Genomic DNA, 20,378 nt, shown 5'->3' on the forward strand with positions numbered 1-20,378 from the left:
ACATCATGAGTGTGAGGAAGCTACTCAAAGATTGATACCGGAATTGCATGAGCAGCTTGAGAACACACAAAGAGAAATAAAAGAATGGTGTGAGCAGGCTGAGACCTGTCAAAGAGAAAGTCAGGAATGGAGTGAGCAGGCTGAGAACACTCAAAGAGAACTACAGGAACTGCATGAACGTGAAGAAGCTAATCAAATAGTAATACAGGAATTGAGAGAGTGGGATGAGAATACAGAAAGATCACTAAAGGCATTCATGGAATCCATAAACAGAGAGCTGAAAGAAGTCAGGGAGACCACAAAGGGAATGCTGAATGGAACCCAACAGAAGGAATGGGAATCCAAGGAAACCATAACCAATCAACTAAGTGATTTGAGAATAAATACTGAATAAAAAATTAAGGAAGTAAAGAAGTTCATACAATATCTAAAACAAAGCTCCAACAAAGAATTTGAAGCCATCAAAGCCGACAAACTAGAAGGAAACGAAAAAAAAAAAAAAAAAAAAAAAAACAAAGTAGAAAGTATTGATAGTAGGTTAGACCATGCAGAAGATCGAAAGATCGAATTTCAGGGATTGAAGACAGCCTAGATATAATAGAGAAAGAACATACAACCACCCAAGACAAATCCAAGGAATATGATAGATCTATCCAACACTTGGAAGACACCATCAGAAGGCCTAATCTGAGGATAATGGGTGTAGAAGAGCACCTAGAGACAGAAGTTAATGGTCTAGAAAATTTGTTTAACAGGATCCTAGCAGAGAACTTCCCAAACATGCAAAAAGATAGGCCTATTCAGATAAAAGAAGCTTTTAGAACTCCAAATACACCAGACCAGAATAGGACATCCCACTGTCACATTATAATCCACACAGGATCAATTCAGACCAAGGAAAAGATCCTTAAAGATGTAAAGGAGTAAAGATCAATCACCTATAAAGGGAAACCAATTAGAATCACCTCGATTTCTCAGCAGAGACAATCAAAGCAAGAAGAGCCTGGAATGATGTATGCCATGCCCTAAAGACAAACAACTATCAACCAAGAATTCTGTACCCAGCTAAACTCTCCTTCAAAACTGAAAGTCAACTAAAAACCTTCCATAGCAAAGAAAAACTGAAACAATATATCTCCACCAAATCAACCCTACAAAAGATTCTTAAAGAGGTCTTACACATAGAAAACCAACAAGACCACAATAAAGGCCAAGAAACTGCACCCAAACTGAGAATCCAAGAACCATAGGAAGAACCCAGTTGCCACAGCCCCCAAGAAGGCGGATAAAATGGCAGGAACTCCCAAATACCTCTCAGTCCTACCTTTCAACATTAACGGACTTAACTCTCCAATTAAGAGGCATAGACTGTCTAGTTGGATTAAAAAGCAAGATCCTTCTATCTGCTGCCTTCAGGAGTCACATCTTGCCCATAAAAACGAACACATTTTCAATGTGAAAGTCTGGAATAAAATCTACCAAGAAAACGGCCCCATAAACAGGCAGGACTTGCAATCCTAATATCAGATAAAACAGACTTCAAATTAAAATTAGTGAGAAGAGATAAAGAAGGTCGCTACATTCTAATTAAGGGATCTCTCCTTCAGGAGGATATTACAATTCTAAATATCTATTCGCCAAACAATGCAGCAACCAAACTTATCCAAGAAACACTACTTTCCCTCAAATCCCACATAAAACCAAAGACATTAATTTTTGGGGACTTTAACACACCACTTTCCCCACAAGATAGATCAACTCAGCAAAAACTCAACAGAGAAACCACAGATCTAAACAACTGCATAGATGAACTAGATTTAACAGACATCTACTGAATATTTCACCCAGCAGCATCAGAATACACGTTTTACTCAGCAGCACATGGAACCTTTTCAAAAATAGACCATATTTTAGGCCACAAAGCAAACTTGTCCAAATTCAGAAACATTGAAGTTATACCTTGCATTCTCTCTGACCACAAGGGAATAAAATTAGAACTCAAAACCAAAAGCCACCAAAGAAAATCCTGTAACACATGCAGGCTGAACAACACACTACTGAATCACGAGTGGGTCATGGAAGAGATTAGAAAGGAAATTCCAATGTTCATGCTATTCAACAAAAATGAGCACACAAATTACCAGCTCCTCTGGGACACAGCAAAGGCAGTACTCAGAGGCAAGTTTATAGCTCTGAGTTCCTACATCAACAATTTGGAGAGATCTGAAACCAACAATTTAATGACACATCTGAGCCTACTTAAAAAACAGCAGCAAGATAAACCCCAATCCAGTAGACGGAAAGAAATAATTAAAATTAAATCAGAAATAAATGAATTAGAGTCCAAAAAACCTATACAAAGAATCAACAAAACAAAGAGTTGGTTCTTCGAAAAAATTAACAAAATTGACAGACCCTTAGCAAATCTTATCAGAATAAGAAGAGAACACACCCAAATAAATAAACTCAGAGACAAGACTGGAAACATCACCACAGAAACAACCATAATTCAGCACATCATAAGGAAATATGTCTCAAAGCTTTATGCTAATAAGTTTGAGAACTTGGCAAAAATGGAACTTTTCCTAGCAAATATTGACATGCCAAAACTAAACCAAGATGAGTTAAACCATCTTAACAGGCCCATATCAAACATTGAAATAGAAACAGCAATAAGAGACCTCCCATCTAAGAAAAGTCCAGGACCAGATGGTTTTACAGCAGAATTCTACAAGGCCTTCAAAGCAGAGCTCACACCAATACTCCTCCAACTCTTCAATGAAATTGAAAGAGAAAGTTCACTAACGACCACATTCTATTTAGCCATCATAACCCTCATCCGAAAACCAGGCAGGGACTCATCAAAGAAAGAGAACTATAGACCCATTTCTTTTTCTTTTTTTTTAATTTTTTTTTATTGTGAAAATAATGTACAGAGGGGTTACAATTACATGGGCAAGATAATGAGTACATTTCTTATCAAGCATTGTAGCCTCCTCCTTTGTTTCCCCTTCCCATCCCTTCCCATCCTTCCCCCTCCCGCCCTCCACCCAATCCTCCCCGCTCCCCCCCACCGCACCAAAGTTGTAAAGTTCGTTTTCGACATAACGACTTGTACACTTGTACATCTCATTGTTGTAATGTAGACCCATTTCTTTGATGAACATTGATGCAAAACTTCTCAACAAAATTCTGGCCAGTCCACTTTAACAATTCATCCAAAAAATCATATACCATGATCAAACAGGATTCATTTTAGGTATGCAAAGCTGGTTCAATATATGCAAATCAATTAACATAATTCATCACATCAACAGGAGCAAGGATAAGAACCACATGGTTATCTCAATAGATGCAGAAAAAGCATTTGACAAGATCCAACACCCCTTTATGATGAAGGTTCTGGAAAAATTAGTAATCCATGGAACATTCCTCAACAAAATAAAGGCTGTATATGACAAACCTACAGCCAGCATTATACTTAATGGTGAAAAACTAAAGCCATTTCCTCCTAACTCAGGAATGAGTCAAGGATGTCCACTCTCTCCACTTCTCTTCAATCTAGTATTAGAATGGCTAGCTACAGCAATAAAACAAGATGCAAACATAAAGGAGATCCAAATAGGGAAAGAAGAAGTAAAACTCTCGCTCTTTGCAGACGACATGATCTTGTATTTAAAGAATCCCATAGGCTCCACTCCCAAATTACTCAAGCTGATTCAAAACTTTGGCAAAGTAGCAGGGTATAAAATTAACCCCCCAAAATCAATGGCTTTTCTGTATGACAGCAATGAGAAAAGTGTGGCTGAAATTAGGAAAGTAACTCCATTTGTAATAGCCCCACAAAAAATAAATTACCTAGCAATTAACTTAACCAAAGAAGTGAAGGACCTCTATGATGAAAACTTTAAAAACTTGAAAAAGAAAATCAAAACAGAACTTAGAAAGTGGCCAAAAACTCCCAAGCTCCTGGATTGGAAAGATCAACATTGTGAAAATGGCAATACTTCCTAAGGCTATCTACAAATTCAATGTGATATCTACCAATATTCCAAGCTCATTCTTCAAGGAAATAGAAGAGGAAATCCAAAAATTCATATGGAACAATAAATAGCTAAAACGAATAGCTAAAATGATCCTCAACAGAAAGAACAGTGCTGGAGGAATGTCAATACCAAATTTCAAACTCTACTATAAAGCCATAGTAATCAAAACAACTTGGTACTGGCACAAGAACAGACCTCAGGACCAATGGAATAGAATTGAAAACTCAGAAATGAACCTACAGACCTATAGCCATCTAATCTTCAATAAAGGAGCTAAAAAAATAGAATGGAAGAAAGACAACCTCTTCAGTAAATGCTGCTGGCAAAATTGGTTAACTACTTTTAGAAAACTAAAGCTAGATCCTTATATATCACCCTGCACCAGTATCAACTCCAAATGGATCAAAGACTTTGGAGTCAAAGCAAATATTCTGAAAACATTACAGGATGGAATAGGAGAAATCCTAGGCCTCCTTGGCTCAGGACGAAATTTTATTAATAGAGACCTGGAAACACAACATATCAAAGAAAGGTTGGACAAATGAGATTGCATGAAATTGCAGAGCTTCTGCATGGCAAAGGACATAGCTAGCAAGATCAATAGAAAGCCCACGGATTGGGAGAAAATCTTCACTAGCCATGCAACGGACAAGGCTCTCATATCTAAAATATACCTGGAACTCAAAAAATTAAATTCCCCAACAACAAATCTTCAAAGAAACAACTGCCCAATAAGTAAGTGGGTGAAAGACTTAAAGAGAAACTTCTCTGAAGAAGAAAGAAGGATGGCCAATAGACACATGAAGAAATGCTCAACCTCTCTAGCCATAAAAGAAATGCAAATCAAAACAACATTGAGATATCATCTCACCCCAGTTAGAATGGTTATAATCAAGAACTCTAACAACAACAGATGCTGGAGGAGATATGGACAGAAGGATAACTTACTGCATTGTTGGTGGGAGTGTAAACTTGTTCAACCACTTTGGAAAGTAGTATAGAGGTTCCTCAAAAGACTCCACATAGAGCTCCCTTATGACCCAGAAATCCCACTTTTGGGCATTTACCCAAATGTTCACAAACAAGACCACAATATAGCTACCAGCACGACTATGTTTATTGCAGCATTATTTACCATAGCTAAGATATGGAACCAACCCAGATGCCCCTCAGTAGATGAATGGATCAAGAAAATGTGGTATATCTACACAATGGAATTCTATGCTTCCATCAGAAATAATGACATTGACCCATTTGTTAGGAAATGGAAAGACTTGGAAAAAATTCTATTAAGTGAAGTATGCCAGGACCAAAGAAACATAGGTCCCATGGTTTCCCTTATTTGCAATAACTAGTATATGTATGAGTCACAAAGAAACGGTCAGATAAGTTGATGTTAGGGAAATGTACCCTAAGATATGTATTCAAATGTTGTTTTCTTTCAAGCGATTGTTTCTAACACAATTATAAGCTTATTTCTTTGTTGCTTTGTATGTCCCTCCCCCATGGTATAACCCCTGCTTTCACTGTATTTGATGTTGTTATAATTTGTGGAGGGGAAGGCCAAAAACAAATTGTTTAAATAGGGATACAGGTGGAGTCATTGCAACAATGAGATATACAAGTCGTTATGTCAAAAACGAACTTTACAACTTTGGTGGCGGGGGGAGGAGGGTTGTGGGGAGAAGGATAGATGGGAAGGGCAAACAAAGGAGGAGGCTACAATGCTTGATGAGAAATGTACTCACTGTCTTGCCCATGTAATTGTAACCCCTCTGTACAGTATTTTCACAATAAAAAAATAAATTAAAAAAAAGAAATAGTTTTATTGTTCAAGGTCATTAAGTTCATAAGCTATGTAGAATAAGATAATAATGACTATCATTATGAAGATAAACTTATAAACTTGCCTAGCAGGGAGGAAGTAGTGATATCCAGAGATTACCTGATGCCCAACTTCCTCATCAGATTAAAATAAGGTACAATCAGACAGCCCTGTGCAGCAGCAGGAGATTAGGGTAGTCATAAACATTTGAACAGGAGCTCTGTGAATTATTCCCTCAGCCGAGTTTGCCTCCTGGCTCTAGCTGCTAACTTCTAAGGAAAACAGAACTCTCATATACATATCTAAAGATTGTTATTTTCATCTGGATTCATTCTTGTTTTACTCTCCTTTTACTTAACTATAGTTTTCTTCCCTTGTATATCAGATATAAGCCATTTACAATTTAGCTCTTAATTTTAAGTATACTTCTCTACTTAAGTATACTTAAGTATACTCCATCTACTTCTCTACTTCTCTCCTTCCTTTTCTCCAAGATCATCACACCACAGCACTTGCCTTTCAAGTTTTCAATCATATCCCCTTTCTAGAATCTCTTCCCACAATAATTTCTGTCTACAGGTAGGAATGGGGTTTTTTTGGACAATATTTATTCTTCTATTCTCTCATCCCTAATCTTTCCTCATCACACATCCTTGCTTTAGGTGAACTAGAGATTCTGTTCTATCGGCTTCCAAGTCTGCTTTTATGCTAGCAGCATAAAGCTGTGGCTTTGTGGTATAGAAGTCAGATATTGCACTACTTCCAACATTGCACTTTGGCTATAGAGGACCATTCAAGTCTGCATAAATTTTAGGATTTTGTTTTCTATTCCTATGAAGAATGAATAGTATTGAATATTTAATAAGGACTACAATGTATCTATCCATCACTTTCAGTAATATAGACATTTTCAAAATATTAGTTCTGCTAATCCATACAAATGGGAGGTCTTTCCATCTTCTAGAAATCTTCCATTTTTCTTTTATTATAGTTTTTATTTTTTATAATTTTCTTACAATTTTATCACTTTCAATTTCATTTTCATTATAAGTTTTCTTTTTTTATATAACTTTATTGTCTTTATTTGTACAAAGGGGTTACATTTCAACATGTCAGTTTATAAGTAAAATACATCTTAACCAATGTTACCTCTTTCATCATTCTCCCTCACTTTTCCCAACTCCATTCATCCTTTCAATTTTCCTAGTTCTATTTTACATATATACATTGAATATTATAACTGTATTAGCCACCTTTCCTTTCTTCATTCATCCACCTCCCTCCCCTTGCCTTTATTACCCCTTAAGCACTAGCTTCTTGATATTCATTTTACCAGAATGTTTTTCAAAGGAGTTACACCATTGGAATTCTCTCCTGTATATACCATACTTTTGTGTACGTGTGTCTATGCAGATGTCTAAAATTTCTCAGGTTTATTCCTAGTGCTTTTTATCTTTTATGATATCTTTATAGTCATCTAAGTATCAGATCATATTGTCTTCAAATAAGGATTAGTTTATTTCCTTTCCAGTTTCTATCCATTTTATTTCTTTCATTCATCCTGTTACTCTGGTTAAGAATTCAAGCACTATTTTGAATAAGTATGCAGAGGCTACACAAACAACTGTTGTATCATTCCTGGCTTTAAAAGAAATGCTTTCAGTTTTTTTTTTCCAATTTAATACACACATTATTGGTTATCTGTCATAAATAGCCTTAATTATGTTGTGGTACATTCCTTCTATTCCTGGATTCTTCAGGGCTTTTTTTTTAATCATAAAGACATGTTACATTTTTCAGACTTTTTCTGAATCTAAGCAGCTGATCATGTGATGTTTATCTTTGATTCTATTTATGTGCTCTAATATGCTTATTGACTTACACATGTTGAGCAATCTTTACATCCCTGGAATGAAACAACTTGATCATGGTGTATGATCTCTTTATTGTATTATTGAACTTAGATTATGAGTTTTCTTTGGTTTTGTTTTGTTTATTTTGTCAGTCACTGGGGCCTGAACTCTGGGCCTGGGCACTGCCCCTCCGCTCTTCAGCTCAAGGCAAGCACTCTACCACTTGAGCCACAGTGCCATTTCCAGCTTTTTCTGCTTATGTGGTGCTGAGGAATCAAACCTAGAGCCTCAAGCAAGCAAGGCAAGCACTCTACCACGGAGCCACCTTCCCAGCCCCTAGATTATGAGTTTTTTTATTGAGAATTTTGGCGTGTACATTAACAAAGAAAGTGATCTATACTTTTCTTTATACTGTGTCACTATCCCATTTGGGTATAGAATAATATTGACTTCAGAGAAAAAGTCTCCTTTTCAGAGAAGAGATTCCTTCTCTTCTTTCAAGCTCATAATGATCTAAGTATGACGGTGCTCACTTGTAATCCCAGTTACTCAAGGGTCAGAGGTAGGAGAATGGCATAAGTGGTAGTGAGGCCCTAATTTTACTTCCACCACCACATACACACAGAAAGTTCATTACTTTATACAATTAATATTCAGTATAAAATGGAATCATAAAAATAAAAATATGAAGGTTTTATAGACTTTGGCAGTGAATCCACTTAATTATAGTCTTTTCTTTTTTTAGAATATTGCTATCACAAACATTATTATTGCTGACAACATTATACTTATTATTATTATTGTCTTGTTAAAGTTGTTTACACCCTTCTCAGTTCAATTTTGTTAGGGCAAATGTGTCTAGAAATGAATACATTGTATTCTATAGTTTCTAATTATTAGAACACATTTTCAAAATATTTTTTATTTTCCTCCAGATTTTATTGATGTCTGTTGTAATATTCCCCTCATTTCATTTCTGATTTTTATTAATTTAGTTTTCTCTCTCTCTTTTGGCTAGTTTGGCTAAGGGATTGTCAATCTGGTTTAATCTTATCAAAGAACAAATACTTTGAGATTGTATTGTTCTATAGTCTCCATTCACTTATGTCTTCAATTTTTTAATTTTTTTCATCTACTAACTTTAGGTACTTTCTAAGATATGAGGGTACATCACAATGAAAATTAATAGCTATAATTGTATATATTAAAATAATTATGACAGTGATCAAAATGTGGCTAAAATTATAGAATGCCTGCTGAACAAACATTAAGTCACTGAGTTAAAACTCCTGTATTACCGAACAAAATTAGATCATAACAGTATATTAACTGACACCAAATGCATACATATTCAATTTGTCTAACTAAGATTATCCAGAGAGTCAATACAATGGGTCATAAAACAAGTGTCAACAAATTTAAAGGATCACAATCAGAGGAATATAACTAACTTTGAATAAATAATGGAAGGATCACTTAAATAGTATTTTCTTTTTTTAAAATAAATACTGGACAGAGGGGTTACAGTTACAGGTAATGAGTACATTTCTTATGGAGCATTGTTACCCCCTCCTTTGTTTTTTTCCCTACCATCCCTTCCCTCCCACCCCCCCGCAAAGTTGTAAAGTTCATTTTCAATATAGTGTCTTGTACATCTCATGTTACAATGGGTTAACAATGGGATTACAAGTGTGCACCATCATACTCAGATCATTATGACCTCCATAGAAGAGAAGGAAACTCTTCTCTGTAAAGGAGACTTTTTCTTCTGAAGTCAATATTATTTTATACCCAAATGGGATAATGACACAGTATAAAGAAAAGTATAGATCAATTTCTTTGTTGAACATACATACCAAAATTCTCAATAAAATACTCATAAACTAAGTTCAATAATACAATAAAGAAATCATACACCTTGTTTCAGCATTTTTAAACACTGTTTTCTTGAGCATAGTAGTTTACTGAAATTGCTTTTGAATCTTACAATAATTTAAGTTTAAAAGCATATTCTTCCTGAAATCAAAGAGTATTTGCGGTTTAGTTTGTTTATGATCTTTTACAGTCAATCTATTAGTTGAGATTTGTTTAAATAGTGTTTGAAAAGAGGAAATGAGTATCTGCAACACATTGGAATTTCCCAGAAGGCCATGAAGTCAATTTAGACAACAAAAAGAATTAGTCTACCTTCCTGGGAATTACAAAGTTAGATCATATAACTATATGGCCTTAGAGATATTTTAGAGGCAAACAAGGTTTGTCATGGCATGTAGATATGGAAGGCCAAGTCAGAAGAGAAGAGAAGAAACATCAGACATTATGCTCATGAAAATATAGATAAGATAAATGGCTGAATGGAGTAAAATGTGGCATTAGGTCCAGTTGTATACGAATATTATAGTCACATACAATATATAATGCATTGTTATCAATACATATTGGCTCTTACCCTGCAATCTTGGGTGCAGCATTCTCCTGAGCCACATATTGCCATAGGTTTTAAGGTACAATCTCTAGGATTACAGCAGCTTTTATGTGAACAGTTCTGTAAAAAAAAAATGTTATTTAATTGCATCTGATTAAATGCCATCATATGAAGATGCAAGATACTACACAAATCTAAGCTTTCTCTTAACTTCATAGCTTCAATAATCCCATTTTACCTGAGATTTACAGAAGTCAGTATTTCTTTTAGTAGATCATTTCTCCTTCATACCATATACTTTAAGATAACAAGTAGAACAAATTGTTTTCTATCTTTGAGCTATGTACACTACAGTGTAATTACTAAGAAACTTGAACTTAAATTATACTTCCATTTTTTAATGGTTTTCTATTAGCACATACTAGCTGTACAAGAGGGTGGGATTCTTTGTGATATTCCATTCATGTATAAAATATAGCTAATTAACTTCATCCATCTATCCCCCTCTCTTACTTCATTCTTTCTAAAACAATTTTAACAGGTTTCATTGTCCTATTTTCAAATATGATAACAAACTTCTTTGACCTTTTTTTTTATTTGCCCTTTCTGTTAGTCAGCCCTTCCCGCTCTAGATAATACCACTGCCCCAACAAAGTCTGTTTTATTTCCTTATTATTCTTTAGTGGGTTTTAATTGTACCAAAGGCTTTCTATCATGCATTTGAACATGACTATAGTATACTATAATAACCCTCTCTTTTGCTTTCTTCATCCCCACACCTCCCAACTCCATATTGATCAACAGATTTTGATTGATATTCCTTATACCATCTTCATATGTAGCTGTGATATATTTAAAAATTACGCACCTTCTATTTTTCTTTTTCCCTCTTGCTCTTTGCCCTCCCAAATATCCAAACAGTCCTATGGTTAGAATCATGTATGTATATATGGATATATATACATATATTACACATATGTGCAACAACAACGTAAATTCTATCAGCATATATTTAAGTAAACAATAAAGTATCTGTAAATCTAGGCACTCCAGGAATTATTCACCAGCACACCCAAAATTACAAACTATATCCATCCATGAATCACCACAACCAAGATATCAATCAATTCCATTGTTTGCTTTAGCAAACCACTGGCCCACTTTAAATATTAATTTCTATTTTCTTGAATTTCAAATTAACAAAATCAATCTATATAATCTCGTGAAAATTATTTCTTTCAACCAGCATAATCTTTTTTAAAAGGTCACCCATGATGATATAACTACCTGATTTTCATTCATTTTTATTGCAATTATTTTCCAATGAATATAATGCCATGATTTGTTTGTCTGTTCACATAATCATAAAATGGATTGCTCAGCTGCCATAAAGAAAGGAACTGAACAATCACACACACACAAATTTTTTGAGGATATGTGTTTTATGTCTTCAGAGAAAGCTATGTCAAACAGACAAACATTTTTAACTTCATAAGACATTGTCAAAATGTTTTTCATTTGTCAGTTCTTTCTCCTATTGGTTGAGGTCTTGGAACTCTACACAGGAAGTTCCTGCCTATGCCATTAGTAGTTAGTTTCAAAGTATAAGGTGACAAACAGGGATCAAGTTTCAGTCTTTTGCATAATGTCTAGTTTTCCGAGCACCATTTGTTAAAGAGGCTGTTTTTTCCAACATATATTTTTTGGTGTTTTTGTCAAATAGCAGGCGGGTACACACATACACACACACACACACATGTTTGTTTGTTTGTTTCCAGGTCTTCTAGTCTGTTCAATTGGTCTTCAGGTCTGTTTTTGTACTCAAACTGTTTTTGTTACTATAGCTCTGTAGTAGTTTCAAGTCTGGCATTTTGTGTGTGTGTGTATGTGTGGGTATGGATGTGGGTTTAAGTCCTGGAGCTTCAAATCAGAGCCTGGGCCCTGGGCACTGTCTCTGAGCTTTTTTGTTGTTTTGTTTTGGTTTTGTTTTTTGCTAAAGGCTACCATTCTACCACTTGAGCTATAACTCCACTTCTGGGTTTTTTAATGATAACTAGAGATAAGAGTCTCACAGATTTTCCTGTCTGTGATGGCTTTAAACCTTAATCTTCATATCTCAGCCTCCTGAATAGTTAAGATTACAGGTGTGAGCACCCAGTTTGCTTCTTTTTCTTTCAAAAAAATGCTTTCTGTATCTGTGTGAAGAATAATAACCTCTTTGTCACATAAACATTTTCTTTTACTGCACTTGAGGAAGTTCAATTATCATAGATCTGGGTTCCATATTTCTTTCAGAACTTGGGTAGAATTAGTCAATCTTTTTATTAAATAAACTATGGTATTTTGCATCACATTTCCTTTGAGAAAGCCTACAATATGAATTTACTTAGTGGTGTCATATAAACCCTGTACCCTTCATCACTCTCTACTTTTTTTCCCAGAGGACTTGCCTTCAAGCTCAATGCCGCGCCTACAGTCCTCCGCTCTACCAGCTGCACTATGGAAGGGAGCTTGCCTTCAAGCTCAAGGACTCTTTATTTCATTTGACCTAGTCTTCTGTTAAAGCTCTCAATTGCATTTCTATTTCATTCATTAAATTCTTTAATATTGTGCTTGTTTATTGTATCTATCTGTATTGAATTTATCAGCCATATCATTATTTATTTTTCTGTTTTTAATAAACTTTCTATAAGTATTAGGGGTTTCTTTTACTCAAGAAGTGTCCTTGACAAAGGATGAACAAATACAGCAATGGTGCTCACTGGACACTGTGTTGAAAATGAACTATACAATTTATGGATGAGGATGGGAGGGGAAAACTGGGAGAGAGCAAAGGAAAGGATAACAAAGTCCAAAAAGTATACTCTACTTGACTTGCATAGCCCCTCTGTACATCACCATTATAAAGACAATTTTTAAAAACATTTTTAGAACAGAGTGCACTGTAAAATTTTTTAAAGAAATATCCTTACAGTCACTATTTCATATTCCTTTTTTTAGACAACTCATAAATGTCTTTATTTGATGTCACTCAGTACAGAATTTCCCTTTGGTGATATGAAGCTTTCTTTACTTTTTTATGTTTCTTATAAACTTGCCTTGTTATCTGCACATCTTATGAAACAGTTGCCTCCTCCAAATTTTTCACAGGGAAATAACTCTTAAATGTATGTTGGTCTTAGGATGCTGGTTGCAAAGAGTGTGTTCTGGATCAGAACAGAAACAGTATTGTAGTTTGGGAAGCTACTTTAAATGTGTTCAGTGTCAGTGGTGACCTATGAGTGCTTCGGTGCCTCTGCTATGGGAGTCTGTAATAGCAATGGTGGCAGAGCAAGTTGATAGGTTTCTTGATGGAAAGGTTGCTAGAAGTCCCCTTATTGTCATTTTACCCACAATAAGACAACAGAAGCCTGTTAGTGTCAGGTTGACCGCTCCCACAGGCAGCCTGGCTCTATGTGTTCCATGGCACAAGTGTTCACAGTGTCTATGGATCTCAGATTCTTGGCAATGTCTCACTGACCTCCCGTAGCATTTATGACACAGATACAAGAAGGTTAATCACTGAAGCATGGGAGATGCAGGTTTTCCACCTAGACTAGAACCAGAAGCATGCCCTTAGTATTTCAGTGTGGATAAGGGACTTAACTGTGGCTTGGAATGCCTCTAGAGAAGAAAGGGCATTTCAGTGGCTTTGGCTTCAGGAAGAAGGCCACAGTTGTAATTCAGACCCAAGAGCCAACATGACACAACTTGAGCACCAAAAGAAGTATCATGTAAAATTTAAAAAAAAAGAAGTATCATGTAGATACTTAGAAATGATGGAAACTGCAATGATCTAGTCCCTGTGAAGTTGAATGATGTAGTAGTATTCAGGCATGGTGAGATGTAGCTGTAGAATCAACTCTGGGGATTGGGGGGGGAAAGGGGCTGGAGGGGAGGTATCAGGAAATGCTGGCATGATAGTTCCATTACTCAGGGAGACAGAAAGCCCATCAAACTCTGGAGAACTAGTCCAGTCACAAAGATTCTGGGTTTTCAGCGTAGCCACATAAGTCTCTTTTTTTCTATTGGAAAAGATGCCACATCAGTTGAGGTATCTGGGGATAAAGTTTGTCTGCTGAGCTCTGAGGAGCCCAGTGACAGGGCAAAGAAGCATCTGGTATGGGATAACTGAACACCACTTTGTTCCCACATGGCAGACAGCTATAGCACCTGATGGAGCTATGCCATACTACAATCTATGAGTGTGGTTCAGTGATGGTGGGACCATGTAAATGACACAGAGTACACACACTAGCTCTGGTTTCAAGATGGCACAGGTCAGTAACAGCTCAGACGTTTATGGACTGTGAGGATTACAGAATTACTCAGTATCAAATACTGCAGCGTCACTGTAGCCATAGGAAGCCCACATCTTATCTTTTTTCCTGCAAGAAGTTACTCCTGACTCTGAACTTACTCAACTTAGGAGGAAAAGATGGCAGAAGCAAGGTGGTTCCTCCTGGATTCAGAATTCAGTGGTTTGAATGTCTGTGTTCCACAAGGTTCTAGCTCTTCCTTATTGCATTCTGGTAACACCCTTTTGTAACTCAGTTTGAAATGTTGTTTACTCAATTTCCTTAATCCTTTTCTTAAGCAGTAACAAGCTTTAAGCAACTCCACCTGTCCATCTCACTGATGTCATTATATTTCTTTTTACACTTATTATGTTCTGATTTTAGTTCATAGTTTTATATTTTTATAGGTCATATATTTTACTGCCAACAGAGCATTTAGCTATTCTCTTGGATCTAGTCTTTTGTCTTCTAATTGCTGGTGCCAGGAATGTTGCTTAGTGGTAGAATGCTTGCCTTGCATGCATGAAGCCCTGGGTTTGATTCCTCAGCACCAGATAAACAGAAAAAGCCGGAAGTGGTGCTGTGGCTCGCATGGCAGAGGGCTAGCCTTGAGCAAAAGAAGCTCAGAGACAGTGCTCAGGCCCTGAGTTCAAGCCCCAAGACTGGCATCTAGATAGATAGATAGATAGATAGATAGATAGATAGATAGATAGATAGATAGATAGATAGATAGATAGATAGAAAGGATGTATTGCTTTGACAATTTAAGACAGTCTTGGTGGTCATTAAATTTTTATGATATGCACAATAAATAATGCTAGCAAACAATATATAAGGACAAGCATTACTTAAAAGTGCATGCATTAACTTACAAAACTAGCCAGGCACCAGTGGTTTATGTAATCCCACTTACTGGTAAGGCTAGTTGTAAGGACTGTAGTTCAAATCCAGCCTGGGGAGAAAAGTCCAAGAGACTCTTCTGTCCAATTAAACACCAAAGAGCCAGACATAGAGCTATGGCTAAAGCCCTAGAGTATTACCCTTGAGCACAAAAGTTCAGGGACTGTGTCCAGGCCCTGAAGTGAAACCTCAGAACTGGCAAAAAAAAAAAAAAAAAAAACCTAACGTATATTTAAAGGTTACTATCTTCCTAGAAGAAAAATGTGATTTTCAAATATATCTTACTAAAACAAGATAATGTTTCCAACTTTTTTCTTAGCATTATACATACACAAGAAATTGATATGCTTTCTACCAACCGTTTCAGGGCCACAGTCACATTCCTCTCCAGCTTCCACTACTCCATTGCCACATTCTCCACCTGATGCTGGCGTTTGCCGTTCAACAAGGTTCTTCTCAAGACACAGTAGCTTGTCCTGGGATGCAAAGAATTTGAACTCATCCAAGCTACAAGTGCTGAACTCCTTGATACCCCCGTAGTTCCTGAAACATAAAAGTAGGTACAAGACAAAAAAAAAACTTTGCCCTAATTTGATGTTTGTATGAAAGATTTCAATAACATTACGCTTTGTGGTAAAACAATAAACACTCTATTTAAAAGTATTGACACTTTAATAACATTTTAATAGTTTTATAACTCCACTAAGAAAAATGAAAAAAAAACGTATTTTAAAATTATTTTATGTAATATGTTTATGCAAGACCAAGTACAGAAAAATCTCTCCATACCTGTAAAGGATTAGTTTCAAGGTCCCAGGTGCACTCCACTCCTAGATATCCCCCAGATATGCAAATCCACAGATACTCAAGCTTCTCTCTCTCTCTCTCTCTCCCCCTCTGTATATATTTATATATATAATATGCAATACATATCTATAATATATTATATTACATATACATATTATATATATTAATGTTACATATTATATATATAAATACTATGTGCTAGAGTGTTAGCCTTGAGCACAAAAGTTCAGGGACAGTGTCCAGGCACTGAATTCCCCAGGACTGGCAAAAACAAATACATAGATATGTGTTTACATGTATATATATTTATACATGTATATAGATATTTATATGTATTTAACATGTATTTGCATATATGTATGTAACACAAATCTACATATATTTGAGTGAGTATATATACACAAATATTGTGTCATATAATATACCCATATGGATATATTATACATATCCATATATATCCATATACATTATATATACACATATACATAATATGGATATATTATATACAATTTTTATGACTATATTAAACTTCTATATATGTACATATAAATACATATGAATAATTTATAGTATTATATCAAATTTCCCTACATGCCACACACACATTCACAAACACACTCTCCCACAAGCATACACACCTCCAGCTAACCACAATAAAGCTTAAAATGGAGCTTTGGCTCAGGTAGAAGAGCACCAGCTTTGAGTGAAGTAGCAAAGGACAGCATATAGGCCCTGAGTTTAAGCTCCAGTAACAGCATAAAAAATAAGAAAAAAATTTAAATTGTTTAAAATAACAAGACAATCCTATGTATGTATTTGATAATGGAAAGGGTCTTACACAGCTTTGGGCATCATTGCACAAACACCTCTTGGACAATAGCAAGCCTGGGATGTATCCAAACTTAATCCCAGACCAAGGCTCAGCACTTGCACAAAAATGATGGTATACGACTCTAAGGAGAACCCATCTGGATACTAAAATATGAATTAAAAAGAAAGAAAAGGATAATAAGTCAAAAATATTGATTGAAAAGTATATCTATATATATATATATATTAAACCTCATAAAAATTTTAAGGGAATGAAAGATATCAATGTGGTGGCAATTATAGACGTATAAATGCTTTGATAATAGGCTCCACACTTCAAAATACTTAGGAAATTCTGAAATAGGAACTAGTGAGATGAAACTCAATAATGTCTGATTACATACCACAGCAATTCCTACATCGTAATTCTCATCACATATTTTTCCTGGAAATACAGCACCTGCTTGAATAGGATTTGTCTGAAAACTAAAATTAATAATTTTACATATTAGACATTTTAAGGTAGTATTACTAATGATAATTATTTTCATAGCAGCAAGCATAGCTTAACCATTATGAGGCAAGCACAATACTAGTCTAAGGATAGTATTTAAATGCATTTATCTCAATACTTCAATTTTGCACATTTCAGTGTATCAATGCTGAATTTTATAAACATCCAGAAATAAAAGGACAATATCTAGTACTTTATACAAATTCCCCTTCTACTAATAGTTATGGTTTTCATTCTATGTTCACACCCCTAAAATATTTTTCATGGCCTCCTTACTCATTAATTATCTAAAAGTAATTAGACTTTGGCACATGAGATTCTAGGTAGTATGACAGTTTAACATATTTGTTTTATTACAAAATAGAATATAACAATTAATTAGATAAGCAAGAATTTAGAGATTTGGTAACAGATAATACCAGTTTACAAATCCCAAAAATATTATAAAATTCACAATTAAGCTTTTAGCTACTTCAATTCCTATAATACATTTTTCTCCAGTGTCATTGTTTTATCTTGTTTTAATTATAGTGAGAAGAGATACATATAGTCTACTTCTCAGTAACTAAGCACAAATATTATACAGGTGATCTTTCGGAAAGTCAATGTTCTTTGATAGAATATTTTCATTAATTTTGCATTGCATTAGTTCCTAATGAGAAACAAAGAATTCTAATTTAAGCTGAAACCAGTGTCTCACACCTGAAATTTTAGCTGCTCAGGAGACTGAGATCTGAGAAATAAAGTTCAAAACCAGCCTAGAAAGAAAAAATATCTGCGATTGTTTTTTCTCCACTTAATCAGCAAAAAGCTAGAAGTGGAGGAATGACTCATCAGCCTTGAGTGTAAAAGGTAAGGAACAGTGCCAAGGTTTTGAATTCAAGCCCCAGTATCAGCACACACACAAAATTGGATTGCTTATATGTTTAAATATCTGATGATATCTGTTAAGTCATCAAATCTGCAAAGTACTCAATTAGCATATATGTTATTTTGGAATATTCCTTGAGTGATATAAAGTCTATAATATTATACTTACACAAATAAATATGATATATGAAGTGTTGTAGTGTCAAGATGATCATGATTCCATTTTAAAAAATCAAGTAACATCAGATCAACTCGCCCATCAGTTGGAATCTCATTATCATTAGACCATATTTCAATAGAATTTATTACAACACTTAGTTTTAACTGGGCAAGCATCTGAAAAGCAAAGGTAAAGGAGAAATCTTAAGTGCATTTGAACATCATGTTAAACTTGTATCTATTGGGTTACAGAGAGTTTTCCAAGCGCATAGCAAAATACTATACACATATGATAGCCTATTATCTATGTATTTACAAAATACACAAAAAAGACTTTAAAAACTTACAGTGTTAGCAAGGCCAATGATCTGAATAACCTTCTGTGTTACAGTCTTTGTGTCAGAGCCCATGTAGTCAAACTGAAAAACATATTATTTTTTAAAAACTAGTGATATAATTAACCTACCATATCTCTTTAAACATACCATGGACTATATTTTAATCATAGAATGATATTCCATTAGGAATACAGAAAATACTCACTGATATGACAATAATGACTTTACACAAAATATTTAATAATAGGATTCCAAATGATGTTTCATGTACTGGACACTGGGATCAATATGGCAACTAAGATGCTCTTGCCCTTTTGTCACCACAGACACACCTTAGGATTAGTGAGACTGAACCTACACTATCTAATCAGTGTTTCCATTACACTCCATTCACCAGGAGCTCCAGAAATACATGTATTTAAGCCTTCATGCAACAAATGTAAGTTGAATAATCTCTTTGACCACAAGACTCACATAAACAAATTCAAAAGATTGAATCATAAAGTATATTTCCTCTCCATAATGAAAAAATAAAACTAAAGGGGAAGAGTGTAGTAGGAAAAAATATCCAAACACTTGGGAAACTAGACACCACATTTCTTAATGCATGGACCAAAGAAAAGGTCTCCAAAGAAAGTTTCAAAAACACATTGGACAAAATAAATTAAAAGTGCAACATGAGAATTTGTAGACACTGCAATGCTGGGAAGGAAACTAATAGCATCAAATCTGTGCTTTCATTTATGACATGAAGATTTGTAATCACAACTTAGTTTAGGATATGGCTTGAAATGTAGTTTGAAATCTGTATACCACTCTATCATAATAAATAGCCTTGGGTCTAGTGTTGGATTTTAAAAATTCTGTTTATGTAATAGTGTTGCAATGTATTCTATGTGGCCACATCAATGTTTTAAATTAAAATGTTTTAATGTCTGAAGGACAAGGGGGGAACCAATGTAACAAAAATATTCACAAGACAATATGTTAGAAATGATCTGTACAACTTGGGGGTATTAGGAGGGAAATAGTCAAAAAATGAGGGAAGGGGTAACAAGCTGGACAAGAAATGTACTCATTATCTTACTTATGCAACTGTAACTCCTCTGGACATCACCTTGACAACTAAAAAATACATATTTAAAAAAATTTAATGTCTGATGTGGCCAGCTCCCTTACTTCTTTTTTTATTCAGTGCTGCTTAAACTAATCTTATGTGTCTCTTTTTTACAAGAACTTCCTTTTCTGCTGTACTAAGAATACTTAACATGTGATTTACTCTCTTTACAAAAACTTAAATGCACAGTATAATTTGGGGAGGGGAAGGGAAAACAGGGATACAGGTTGACCCACTGTAACAATGAGATGTACAAGGTACTATGTTGAAAAACAAACTTTACAATTTAGGGGGGGTAATAGTTTGGAAGGGGGGGTAATAGTTTGGAAGTGGGAGGGAAGGGATGGTAGGGGAAAAACAAAGGAGGAGGCAACAAT

General features: G+C 35.0%; 1 protein-coding gene across 2 annotated transcripts in view; it reads right to left on the reverse strand.

The window, feature by feature from the left end:
- The window catches only part of LOC138823153 (disintegrin and metalloproteinase domain-containing protein 5-like), a 75,897-nt gene that overhangs the window by 34,925 nt on the left and 20,594 nt on the right, over positions 1 to 20,378 (reverse strand). For both annotated transcript variants that reach the window (XM_070016123.1, XM_070016122.1), the window contains exons 8-13: positions 18,894 to 18,965; positions 18,557 to 18,723; positions 17,408 to 17,489; positions 17,032 to 17,168; positions 15,746 to 15,929; positions 10,174 to 10,269 (exon numbers count right to left, since the gene is read on the reverse strand). In XM_070016123.1, coding sequence (XP_069872224.1) covers positions 10,174 to 10,269; positions 15,746 to 15,929; positions 17,032 to 17,168; positions 17,408 to 17,489; positions 18,557 to 18,723; positions 18,894 to 18,965 — 738 coding nt within the window. The remainder of the gene's footprint in view (positions 1 to 10,173; positions 10,270 to 15,745; positions 15,930 to 17,031; positions 17,169 to 17,407; positions 17,490 to 18,556; positions 18,724 to 18,893; positions 18,966 to 20,378) is intronic.

Source organism: Dipodomys merriami, unplaced genomic scaffold (assembly GCF_024711535.1).
Source record: "Dipodomys merriami isolate MVZ:Mamm:240054 unplaced genomic scaffold, mDipMer1.0.p SCAF_12, whole genome shotgun sequence".
Lineage (NCBI taxonomy): Eukaryota > Metazoa > Chordata > Mammalia > Rodentia > Heteromyidae > Dipodomys > Dipodomys merriami.